Raw genomic sequence first — 13,437 nt, 5'->3', positions numbered from 1 at the left:
CCTCAATTCTTTGATGTTCAGCCTTCCTTATGGTCCAACTGTCACAGCCATACATTGCAACTGGGAAAACCATAGCCTTGACTATACACACTTTTATTGGCAGGGTGATGTCTCTGCTTTTTAGTACGCTGTCTAGGTTTGCTATAGCTTTCCTCCCCAGGAGCAAGCGTCTTTTAATATCTTGGCTGCAGTGCCCATCTGCGGTGATCTTGGAGCCCAGGAAAATAAAATCTGTCTTCCCCATCTATTTGCCAGGAATTGAGTTGGCTGGATGCCCTGATCTTAGTTTTCTTAATGTTGAGTTTCAAGCCAATTTTTGGACTTTCCATTCTTCACTCGCATCAAGAAGCTCTTTATTTCCTCTTCACTTTCGGCCATTAGAGTGGCACCATCTGCATATCTGAGGTTACTTTTATTTCTCCTGGCAATCTTAATTCCAATCTGTGATTCATCTAGTCCCGCCTTTCTCATGATGTGCTCTGCTTATAAGTTAAACAGGCAGAATGGCAGTATATAACTTAGTTTAGTTTAGTTTTATTGGATTTATATGCCGCCCCTCTCTGAAAACTCGGGGCGGCTAACAACAATCATGAAAATATACAATAAAATCCAATCCTAAAAGCAAATTAAAACCCCTTAATATATAAAAACCAAATATACATACAAACATACCATGTATACAGTTGTAACGGCCTAGGGGGAGAAAAAAGTCTTAATTCCCCCATGCCTGGTGGCAGAGGTGGGTTTTAAGTAGCTTACGAAAGGCAAGGAGGATGGGGGCAATTCTAATCTCTGGGGGGAGTTGGTTCCAGAGGGCCGGGGCCACCACAGAGAAGGCTCTTCTCCTGGGTCCCGCCAAGCGGCATTGTTTAGTTGACGGGACCCGGAGAAGACCCACTCTGTGGGACCTAACTGGTCGCTGGGATTCGTGCAGCAGAAGACGGTCCCTGAGGTAATCTGGTCCGGTGCCATGAAGGGCTTTATAGGTCATAACCAACACTTTGAATTGTGACCGGAAACTGATCGGCAACCAATGCAGACTGCGGAGTGTTGGTGTGACATGGGCATGCATTCTGCACGATCTGAAGTTTCCGAACACTTTTCAAAGGTAGCCCCATGTAGAGAGCGTTACAGTAGTTGAGCCTCGAGGTGATGAGGGCATGAGTAACTTGTCGAACTTCTTTCTCAATTTTTAATCAATCAGTGGTTTTGGGTCCAGTTCTCACTGTTGCTTTTTGACCTGCATATAGGTTTCTCAAGAGACAAATAAGATAGTCTGGTACTCCCATCTCTTTAAGAACTTGTGACAATTTGTTGTGATCCACTCAATCAAAGGCTTTAGCATAGTCAAGGAAGCAGATGTTTTTCTGAAACTCCCCTGTATTCTCCGTGATCCAGCGTACTTGGCAATTTGATCTCTAGTTCCACTGCCTCTTCGAAATCCTGCCTATACTTATCTATTTATTTATTTATTTATTTATTTATTGATTGATTGATTTTGTCCAATACACAATGAGGGTTTTTAGTGGGTATACACATAGTAAAATACATGATGAAGCTGAAGTAGTCACAGACAGGCAGGACATTGCAGCATATGATCTTGTGGGCAATACTTAAATCTTGTTTAAGGCGTCCTAGTTCTAAGCTTTCTAGGCCCAGGATTGAAAGTCTAGTCTCGTAGGGTATTCTATTTCGAGTGGAGGAATGAAAGGCTTTTCTGGTGAAGTATCTTTGGACATGTTAATGTCTGAGATGCGATATGGGTTCCAAACAGATGAGCTGTATTTGAGGATGGGTCTGGCAAAAGTTTTGTAAGCTCTGGTAAGTAGTGTGAGATTGCCAGAGCAGAAGCTACGTAGGATTAGGTTTACAACTCTTGAAGCCTTCTTGGCTATGTTGTTGCAGTGGGCTTTGGCACTTAAATCTTTTGTTATTAGTATACCGAGGTCTTTAACCGAGTGGGGATTATCTGTGATAATTTGATTATTCAGTTTGTATTTGGAGTAGTATTTAAAGAAACTAAAAATCGATCCTTAAAGCGTTAATATGGAATTAGCTCAATTCTCTATCCTACGATTAAATTTATTTATTTATTAGATTTGTATGCCGCCCCTCTACGAAGACTCGGAGTGGCTCACAATAACAAAATAGAACAAATCCAATGATAAAAAAAACCCAATTTAAATCCCTTAATATAAAAAACAGTCATGCATCTCAGACAAACCATACATAAAGCTGAAACGGCCCAGGGGAATCAATTTCCCTATGCCTGACGGCAGAAGTGGGTTTTAAGGAGTTTGCGAAAGGCAAGGAGGGTGGGGGCAATCCTAATCTCCGGGGGGAGTTGATTCCAGAGGGTCGGGGCCACCACAGAGAAGGCTCTTACCCTGCGCACATAGCTCTGGGTGACCAGCAGGCATGTATGCACATGTGAGTGAGCTTTTGCTTCTGCGCATGAGATTTTGGTGATTTTTTTTTGCTTTTGTGCAGAAGCAAAAAAATCATCAAAATCTCTCTCATGCACACATGTGCCCTTACAAGGTTTCGCTTCCTGCACATGTGCAAAATCAAAATCTTGTTTGGACGCATGCGTGAATCTGCCAGTCACCTAGAGCTGCGCATGGGGAACACTGGTAGCAGCAGTAAGTAGGAACCCCCGCCTGATTCTAATCACTTTCTTTTACTCATGTTCTTTTCCTAATATTAGCACAACTTTCTCACTGGATGCTTATCTTTCCTTATTTCTACAGCCACACTTCCCGGGAAAGAACCATTCCTGAAATTGGATCGCTCAAAGTCCACTGGTTTTATTCCCCTTGGGTGGTCAAATGCAATTCAGCAGGTAGAAGGAGAAACTGACCAACCAATGGTTTCTAAGGAGAAGTAGCACCCAGTTGTATATATTTTTCTTGGTTTCATTCATTCTAATGATCCCTCCCCTTCATGTTCAAGGTAGTTGAAGAAGCTTTGTTTTCCATGAAGAAGGTTTGGTGTGTGTGTGAAAATGGCTTTGCAGTCAACTTAAATCCAATTGTTGGTGTGGAGAAATGGCTGATTGGAAGCAGAGTACATTATCCAAGAATCTGCATGTGTTAGATCAATAATTACACTTTGCTTAAGTGATTGTAAACAAGAAGCATTCTTTAGAGCAGGGGGTAGGCAAAGTTGGCTCTTCTATGACTTGTGGACTTCAGCTCCCAGAATTCCTGAACCAATCATGCCAGCTCAGGAATTCTGGGAGTTGAAGTCCAGATATCTTCAAGTTGCCAAGGTTGGGAAACACTGTTCTAAGGTAAGGTGACCAGACGTCCGGCTTTTGATGGGACAGTCCCAATTTTTAATAATTTGTCCCGGGTTTGCGGGTTTTTTAAAACGGCCCAATTTTCCTTTCTCTGGACTGCCCAGAGTGAATGAAGCATTTCCTTTCTCTGGGTGCTGGGAGAAACTTCCTCCTCCTGGCACCTAGAGAAAGGAAACGCTTTATTTGCTCTGGGCAGTCCAGAGCAAACAAAGTCTAGGCTATGGGTTGCTTTGCGCATGCCGAGAGAGAGAGAGAGAAGGAGAGACATTGGAGGGTTGGAGAAGAGGCCGAGCACACACCTCTGCGGCGTTTGGGGGAAAAGAGTGTTGCTTCCAGGACAAGAAACAGCCCGAAAGCAGAACAGGCAAGCTACTTTGCTCTCTTCCCTTGTCTTACTGTTTTTATGCTTTTCAAAAACAGGAAAGATAATAAATTGATAGAAGTGCCAGACTGGGAAGCAATACACAAAAACAAACATTGGGGTAAAAGTCTGTAGAGATTTTTCAGTTGTCCATCCCTCCCCTCCGTCAATGGTGTCCCACTTTACTGAAGTTATAATCTGGTCACCTTATTCTAAGGGTCCCTGGAAAGTGTTGCTTAACTTAAGAGATTCCTCCTTCGATGTTCATTGTGTCTCTTTGCAAATAAATGGGTCTCTTGTTGAAGCACATTATGTCTTTTGTCATCTTTCTCCTTCAAGGGAATCCAATAGAGATGGTATTCAGCCGGTTCGGACCGCTTTGGAAGAACCGATGGCAGTGACCTGCAGATGGTCATCCACCTGCTTGGGCTCTATGCTGTCTTATTCGATGTCACGTGCATGTGTGCAAGCCACAACTGTGAGCAAAGCGCATGCACGGAAAACTGGGCACGTGTGTGGAAGGGGCATATGTGAGCTAAGCAACCGTATGTGCATGTGCATTCACATTTTTGGTGTTGGGTAAACTGGTAGGTAAATTATGAAAATTCCACCTCTGGACGTGAGCCCAGCCCAATGTTATGATGCATTAGAATGGAGTCTGGATTTGCAGGAGGGAGGTAGAGAACAATGTCGATCAAGAAGAAATGAATGGTTGTTGAATGATTGTTTTATCTTTGGGGAGGGGCGCCAGACAAATCTAACATATTATTATTATTGTTGTTGTTGTTGTTATTATTATTATTATTATTATTATTATTATTATTATTATTATTCTGCCGGTGTGTCTCAACCGCCTGTAATTAGTCCAGGAAGACACACACCACACGCTAAAAGGAAAACCCAAAAGTTTTTATAAACAGAAAAACAGAAACAGCTCCCTTTTTAAATGTCAAAGGGATTTTCTGGTATGCACAAGGCACAGGTTAAATGCAGTCCAATTGCTCACCCAATAACTGGGAAATTGAGTCCAATTCTAAAGTCCAGAGCATCCACACACACAATCCTGAAGAGCAAAAACCACAATCTTGATGAAACAATGAATCAGATAAACTGCCATGAGGCTAAAACACCAGGCTGCACTTTTATCTGTAGCATTAATTACAGCAGCCCCACCCAACCACAGGTGGCCTCATTTTGTCTTGTAATAATCCTTCAGTTGTTGTCTCCTATGCATCACTCTACGCATGCGTGGATGTGTCATTAATTCTTGTTCAGAATCCAGGGATGATACAGATGACTGATCTCCTCCTGGGCTGTCTGCCAAACTCCCCTTTTCCCTGTCACTCACGCTTCCTTGATCAGAGGAGACTTCGTCGGGAGATTCTACTGGGAGCAAAACAGGCCTGTGGCATGTGGATGTCTCCCCCACATCCACCTCCACATTCCTTGGGGCAGGAGCTGGGCCAGATAATCACAACAACAACAACTACTACTACTACTACTACTACTACTACTACTATTATTATTATTATTATTATTATTATTATTATTATTATTGAAACATAGAAACATAGAAGATTGACAGCAGAAAAAGACCTCATGGTCTTTTTCTTAAATAAGGTTCGGGTTGGGAAATGTTTTTAATAGGAAAGTAAACACAAGAACAAGGGGGCACAATCTGAGGTTAGTTGGAGGAAAGATCAGAATTAACATGAGAAAATATTATTTTACTGAAAGAGTAGTAGATGTTTGGAACAAAGTTCCAGCAGACGTAGTTGGTAAATCCACAGTCACTGAATTTAAGCATGCCTGGGATAAACATATATCCATCCTAAGATAAAATACAGGAAATAATATAAGGGCAGACTAGATGGACCAGGAAGCCTTTTTCTGCTGTCAATCTTCTATGTTTCTATATTTATAATTATGCAGATAGATGCTTTAGTCTGGCAAGATTCTGCCTACGGATGAACAACAATAAAATATTATTGAAAAGTAACTCTTACATGTCCTTGATTCCTTAGTCCTGGTGCATTCCTTGAATTCAAAATTTTTGTTCAAGTGCCTTTTTTGGGGAGTGGAATATGCCAAAAATTCACCTAGGTGAGAAACAGAACATGAACTTTCAAATGCAATGGAAATGTGTAGGCTGTACAAAGCATGCCAGAAAGTTGCTCTTGGGACAGGAGTGAAGCCATGTGGTTTGCATAGCTGCTTTGTACCATCTCAGCATGAAAAGTTTGGTGAAAGAGATAACTCCATTCAACCTCCTCAAGCGTAGGTGCAGTGACGGGTAAGTTGAGACAAAACAAATTTGTTAGACAAAGCAGGAATTTCTTGGATGAGAAGTAAAACATTTTCAAGATAAAAACCAAGAAATTCCAGTTGCTCTTTTGGACAAACATGACCTGGGTGGCTGAGAATAAACCATTCCCCTGGCTTAGCTGATAAGGGAGGAGAACTTGTGACTTAGAGGGTAAAAGCACTGCCTAACAAGGCAAGCAGCCCAAGGTTAAATCCTAGAAGGATATGGCTAGCTGTTTCAAGCTACATATCTTGAAATAGATCTATACTACTCTCCCTTTATTTCTTTATCAGTTCTTTGTAAGTTTGAATATCTCTATCGCCTATCATTGCCTATCGCCTATCGGTTATTGTCTATCATCTATATATCTACATTTACATCTACATTTACATCTCCATTTACATCTATATCTATCTATATATGTACAGTATATCTATCTGTCTGTCTGTCTCTCTGTGTGGGTATTATATATATCATTGTTCTGTCGGGCTCTTTGGTAGAATCCTCCCAAAAATTCACAGGTACAAATTTCAGACACACACACGTTTGAAAATTCAAAACAATGTTCTTTATAATGAAAATTCACTTAAACCAAGCCCTCTTTTGTTATAGCCAAGAGCACTGGTCTCCAAACAAACTGGTAATTTGTACAAGTCCCTTATCAGTTCTGTGATACTTAGCTTGCAGCTGTGAGGTAATTCACAGTCCTTCTTCTTTCACAAAGTGAAACACACTTTGCTCTGGCTTAGTTTCAAAGCGGGGAAAAATCAGCACACAAATGGTCAAAGTCAGTAAATCAGTCACGAAACACAAGGATCAGATAATCCTCCACAATGGCCAAATCCACAGGCTGCTATTTATAGAAGCCTCGCTAATCACCACAGCCCCACCCAACCACAGGTGGCCTCATTTTCTTTGATAATAATCTCTCAGTTGTTGTTGCCTATGCATCGCTCTCTGCATGCGTGGCTGTATCATTAACTCTTGTTCTGAATCCAAGGAGGAGCTAGATAATTGATCTCCTTCTGAACTGTCTGCCACACTCTCCTCCTCCCTGTCACCCATGTCTTCTCGGTCAGAGGAGCCTTCATCAGCAGATTCCACCGGGGGCAAAACAGGCCTGCAACATGTGGATGTCTCCCCCACATCCACAGTCCTTGGGGCAGGAGCTGGGCCAGAGCTAACCACAACAATCATCAAGTTGACAAACTAAACTAGATACATTTGCCAAACTGGGAGGAGCCAAACTCAGTAGATTCACCCATCCCAGGTGTCAACTTGCCAACCTCTCTGCATTTGGCAAAAGGGTCTTTACATTCATGCCAATGCTATCCTGGTGGTGTCCATCCAGGTCAGTTGTGTTGTTACCTAAAATAGATCATCTAGCTCAAGGGTCAGCAACCCTCGGCTCTGGAGCCACATGTGGCTCTTTCATCCCTCTGCTGCGGCTCCCTGTCGCTCAAAATATGCGTCACAACTGCCAATGTGCAACACCCACCGACGTGCAATTTATTAAGCTTTTTGACCCCCAGTAGGCCAACCATGGATAAATCTAAGAAAAGAAAAGTTTCAGAAGAAAACAGAATCTTTAATTCAACTATGTATGTTAGTTCTGTGGCCGCTCAGGCATGGGAAGAGTTTTGTGGCTCCCGGTGTTTTTCTTTTTTTCTGTGGGAAATGGGTCCAAATGGCTCTCTGTGTGTTTAAGGTTGCCGACCCCTGGTTTATTTAGATTTGTATGTTGCCCCTCTCCGTAGACTCGAGGTGGCTCACAACAGTGATAAAAACAATACATAATGACAAATCTAATGAATAGAATCTAAAATAACAGTATTACAGTGTTCCCTCGATTTTCGCGGGGGTTGCGTTCCCAGACTGCCTGTGAAAGTCGAATTTCCGCGAAGTAGAGATGCGGAAGTAAAAACACAATTTTTGGCTACGGACAGCCAAAAACTACCCCCGCACACCCTTTTCCAAGGCTGCGGAAGGAGCCGGGCTTGAAGTTGGGGGTGAGGAACGACGAAAGTGCGGAGGCCGGCAAAGATTGTTTTGAATGTCAGCCACCCCCCCAGCGCTTCCGGCCCTCTCATCGCTATCCTGCACCCACCCGATCCGCCCCTCTCACCGGCTTTCTTGGGGCATGGGTCCTCCTGCAGCAGCACTGGCGGCTACGGCTTCTCGTCCTCATTCGGCCGCTCGCCGCTCTGAGCGCTTTGAGAATGCCTGCCCCACCCTTCCTGCAGTCCCTTAGTTGAGAGCGCTTTTGTCCCAGCTGTCAGCGAGAGGGCTGCAGGAGAGGCGGGGCAGGCATTCTCACAGAGAGAGAGCAACAGACAGAGCGAGATAGAAAGGAGAGAGTGAGAGAGAGAGTGAGAAAAAAAGAGAGAGAGAAAGCAAGAGGGGGGGGAGAGTGGAAGGTAGAGAGAGAGAGAAAAATGATAGAAAAAAGGGGAGAAAAAAGAGAAATGAGAAAATGATTGAAGCAGAGAATGACAGGAAAGTGACTCTTGGTGATGACGTATGACGTCATCGGATGGGAAAAACCGTGGTATAGAAAAAAACCCGCGGAGTATTTTTTAATTAATATTTTTTTTAAAACCGTGGTATAGCCATTTCGCAAAGTTTGAACCCGCAAAAATCGAGGGATCACTGTACATTTAAAAAGTCTAAAAGCAAGAAACCCCGATATATAAAAAGTATACATACAGTCATATCATGCACAAAACTACATAGGCAGGGGAGATCCATGAAGCAGAAAACCCCAAGCATGCTTTCTTTATGAGTTCTCTGGAGTGAAGCATCTCGGTCCAGCCCTCAATCCTTCTTGAAATGCCTCAGCTGTTTGGAAACTCGACCCATAGCTTTCTCTCCTGACTGCCTTCTGAAATGCATACACTCGTCAATCTCTGCCAGTCCCATTCTTAAAATAGGTCTCCTTCTAGCTCCTAGCACACTCAACCCCTGCATGCTTACTTTCTTTCTTATTTTTAAAAAAGCCTCGCCCTTCTAGGCTCCTTGGCTCGAGCCCCTCTTCCCCCTTCTTTTTCCCACCATGAAGATCAAAATAGCAGCCCTTTTGGCTGCAATTTTGGGAGTCCTCGGCGTCTTCCTTTTTCTAGTAGCCTTCGGGACAGATTACTGGCTGCTGGTGACAGAGAAGTGTGGCGGATTGGAAGCAAAGAGCAACAATCGCTCCTCAGAAGAGGTAAAGGGAAAAAGTAGCCCAAACTTTGTAACTCCAGAATATCATTATTGGGAGGTTGGGTGGGTGGGAGGACAGAGCATGATTTGAAGGGTATTGCTGGAAAAAAAGAAGAAAAGGTCAGTTGTTGGGAATTTAATTCTCAGATGGTTAGGGGACTGGAGGTTAAAACATACAAACAGCAGTTGCTGGAATTGGGTATGTCTAGTTTAATGAAAAGAAGAGAAGGATTTAGGGGCATAGTTCCCTCTAAGCTGAGCAGTGAGCAATCGCTCACTTAAAAATCATCATCAACTCAGAGTTTTCCAAACCTGCCCAGAAGCCGAGAGGGAAAGAGTGAGAGGGAAGGAGAGAGAGAGGAAGAGAGGAAGAGAGAGAAACAGATAGAAAAAAGAGAGGAAGGAAAAGAGAAAGAAAAGGAATGGGAGTAAGGAAGAGAGAAAGAAAATCAAAATCTAGTTTGAAACTAGCTCAACTATTTAAGTGGCATTTTGATATTGATAGAGTTGCCCTATTATGAGCTCACTGTTATAGACACACAGTACAGTATTTTATTTTGAAATTCTCTGAGGCAAAACAGGGTGGGTTTTTTATTTGTTTGTTTGCTTATTTATTTAGTTATTATTTCTGTGCCACCCAGTCCCGAAGGGACTGCCACTCAGAGACTATACTTTTCCGCCCACCCCAAAAAACAAATTAGAGGGAACACTGTTTACGGGTCATGATTTCTAACAGTCTCAAAATGGGTGAACAGTGCGGTCAGGTGGTAGGGAAAGCAAGTAGAATTAGAATTAATAAGAATTCTTTTATTGGCCAAGTGTGATTGGACACACAAGGAATTTGTCTTGGTGCATATACTCTCAGTGTACATAAAAGAAAAATATACATTTGTCAAGAATCATGTCGTACAACATTAATGATTGTCATAGGGGTCAAATAAGCAATTTATTTATTTATTATTTATTTATTAATTGGACTTATATGCCGCCTCTCTCCATGGACTCGAGACGGCTTACAACAATTAATTAGTTAAGGGGCGAACCGAACCCGCAGAATTCGGGTCCATACCGAATTTTGCGGTGTTCGGTATGCCAAACATGAAATTTTTTGAAACTTCGGGCAAAGTTTGGGGTCGAGTTCGGCGTTCGGAGCTTTGACATCACCGGCAGGTTGCTAAGGATGCCAGGGTGATCACTTCCTGGATTCCATAGAATCCAGGAAGTGATCACCTTGGCGTCCTTAGCAACCTACCGGTGATGTCAAAGCTCCGCCCCCGGAATCTCTTCGTGGGAGAGATTCCCCATCTCCTTCAAAGGGAAGTCTTCACATAAAAATAAACATTGTTATTTTTACGAAAAAGGATCCCGCAGCGGCGCTGCAAGCAAAGGGCGGTCCTGTCATGTAAAAATAAACATCATTCAACAATCATACTTAAACGTTCATTGGTCAGGGGGAAGATCTAAAAGTCCCAAGATTGGCAGCAGAGATACATACAAACCTACCATACATAAATTGTATAGGCCCGGGGGAGATATCTCAATTCCCCCATGCCAGGTGGGAAATGTGGGTTTTAAGGAGTTTACGGAAAGCAAGGAGGGTGGGGACAGTGCAAATCTCTGGGGTGAGCTGAATCCAGAGGGTCGGGGCTCCCACAGAGAAGGCTCTTCCCCTAGGTCCCACCAGCTGACATTGTGTGGTCAACGGGACCCTATAGAGTTTCTTGTCTGAGCAGGGGGTTAGACTAGAAAACCTTCAAGATCCCCTCCAACTCTGTTAATCTGTATTCTGTAAATAGAAAGTACACTCTATATACCCTTGAGATGGAAAGATTTTTTAAGCAGTTGCATCACGGTGTGTGTAATCTCTAAATCTTACATATGAAATATTGCAGATTTAATTGATTAATTCTCTAAGGGTCAGTGGAACATTCCTGCAGAAAAACAATTTGGCTAAATAGCTGTCTGCCCTTCCAAACCCTTGCCTCTTTGTTAACTTCTTAACTCTTTTCCTGGCAAAAGAAGAAGAGGAGGAACATTTAGGTATACAATATTGTATGCAATATACATGCTCAAAAATAATAAAGGGAACACTTAAACGACACAACATAACTCCAAGTAAATCAAACTTCTGTGAAATCAAACTGTCCACTTAGGAAGCAACATTGATTGGCAATCAATTTCATTTTGTTGTCAACACATTCAACTTTGCACAGAACAAAGTATTCAATGACAATATTTCATTCATTCAGATCTAGGATGTGTTCTTTGAGTGTTCCCTTTGTTTTTTGGGGCAGTATACAATATTTCTACCTGATAGGTTGGGAAGAACAAAACCATTTTATTAGACTCCAAGGCAAAGGTGGTATTCAGCCATTTCTATCTGGTTTGGGCAAATTGGTAGTGGCAACTGTAGGTGGGTTTCAATTCCCATTAGCTCCAGCAGTGGTTTGCTCCTGGTTTGGCCTGGTTTAGCGAACCAATAGCAATGATGGTGGGAACCTTTGCTCACCCATCCGGGATGCTTCTGCATATGCACAGAAGCATTGCACGTGCATGGGGTGGGCTACTACCTGTTCTGTCTGGGTCACTCCGGAAGCTATGACCAACCCAAAAAGATAAGCCAGACACACCGGTAAAATTCAAATACAGTTTTATAATGTTCAAGAGAAATGAAGCTAACAGAAAATGTCCTTACAAAGCAGGAAAACACTGGAACTCCAAATATATACACGAAGGCAATTGTCCATGCATCAATATAGGACACCTCCCACGGGTCTTCAAGACTGCTGGGCCACAAGCCAGGAACAGAGACACCGAGAAACAATGCAGGTTACAGCAACTCCAAACTGATAACACTCCACATGGCTTCAAGTGTTTGCCTGCCTTATAAACCCTTCCCTGCTAATGAGGACCACACCCAAGCCCTGGTGTTCCTTATTCAATGCTGATAATATTTCTTCAATTGATCCTTCCTTTGATCTAGACGTCTCTGTCGTATGTTAATGACAGCTTGTGCTTCGTCACCTAATGACTCCAAAGACTCCAAGCTACTGGCAGGGGAGAACCCCTCCCCGGGGCTCCCATGCTGTTCTTCCTTGTCACATTCCTGACTGTAATCTCCCCCGTCCGACTGCCCAGCCCCCTCCGCTGTCAGCCTCCTCTGGGCATGGAGCCATCAGAGACGCAGCTGGTCTTTGATCTGCCTCAGGCTGAACCACAACACTACCCGAACGGGGGGGGAAATGCAGTGGGGTAGCAAAACTGGAGCTCCACCCCAGAGCACCCAATTTGCACTGAAAGATGTTGAAAGAAAATGCATAAGCCACACCCACAGTGTGGTAGTAAAATTTTTGGTAGCGCACGAACTGGTAGCAACAGAATTTAGAACCCACTACGAGTTAACTCATACTTGGAGGACATCAAGTGATTCTAATCTCTTTATAGCTTTTTAAAAAAAATTAAAACAACTGGCTGCAAATTTCATTTTGTCACCCTTAGCCTGCAAGTAGCTTGGGCGTCAAGTGGAAAGCTGATTAAATAGGGTTTGCACTATGTTTCTAAACAGTTTTGGTTTGGTTTGAAAACAGGTTGGGAAGCAAGCGTGGGAAGAAGGCGGCAAAGGGATCCTGACTTTCCATCATGAAGGTTTCTTTTGGAGGTGCTGGTTCTTTGGTGAAGATTACAGAGAAACCATATGGAACTTCTGGTTTAGTGAGTACAAGAGGAAGCCACATCAGCATTATTGTATATTCTCTCAAATGGGGGTCTTCTGTTTGAGGTTCTCGCTCATAAGTTATGTTATGTTATGTTATGTTATGTTAGGTTAGGTTAGGTTAGGTTAGGTTAGGTTCGGCTAGGCTAGGCTAGGCTAGGCTAGGCTAGGCTAGGATAGGATAGGATAGGATAGGATAGGCTGTGCTATGCTATGCTATGCTATGCTATGTTATGTTACATTACGCCAGTGATTTTCAACCTTTCTTGAGCCGCGGCACATTTTTTACATTTACGAAACCCTGGGGCACATTGAGCAGGGGGGGGGGGCTAAAAAAAGTTTGGACAAAAAAATTCTCTCTCTCTCTCTTCCTTCCTTTCACTCTATTTCTCTCTCCCTCCCTCCATCTTTCTTTCTCTCTCTCTCCATCCCTCTTCATTCCTCTCTTTTTTGCTCCCTTTCTCTCTCCCTCCCTACCGCCCTCTATGTTTCTCTCTCTCTCCTTCCCTCCCTCTCTTTCTTTCTCTCTCTTGCTTTCTCTCTCTCTCTTGCTCCCT

General features: G+C 43.1%; 2 protein-coding genes across 2 annotated transcripts in view; both read left to right on the top strand.

Moving 5' to 3' along the window:
• The window catches only part of LOC139171705 (sodium/hydrogen exchanger 2-like), a 48,421-nt gene extending 44,450 nt beyond the window's left edge, over positions 1–3,971 (top strand). The window contains exon 12 of the mRNA XM_070760143.1: positions 2,751–3,971. Within this exon, the coding sequence (XP_070616244.1) occupies positions 2,751–2,887 (137 nt within the window). The 3' untranslated portion in view covers positions 2,888–3,971. The remainder of the gene's footprint in view (positions 1–2,750) is intronic.
• Positions 3,972–9,019: 5,048 nt separating this feature from the next.
• The window catches only part of LOC139170798 (transmembrane protein 182-like), a 30,675-nt gene continuing 26,257 nt past the window's right edge, over positions 9,020–13,437 (top strand). The window contains exons 1-2 of the mRNA XM_070758308.1: positions 9,020–9,172; positions 12,756–12,879. Of these exons, the coding sequence (XP_070614409.1) occupies positions 9,020–9,172; positions 12,756–12,879 (277 nt within the window). The remainder of the gene's footprint in view (positions 9,173–12,755; positions 12,880–13,437) is intronic.

This window comes from Erythrolamprus reginae, chromosome 8 (genome assembly GCF_031021105.1).
Source record: "Erythrolamprus reginae isolate rEryReg1 chromosome 8, rEryReg1.hap1, whole genome shotgun sequence".
NCBI classification, from domain to species: domain Eukaryota; kingdom Metazoa; phylum Chordata; class Lepidosauria; order Squamata; family Dipsadidae; genus Erythrolamprus; species Erythrolamprus reginae.
Note: the sequence above shows the minus strand (reverse complement) of the source record. Positions and strands in the feature narration are given on the sequence as shown.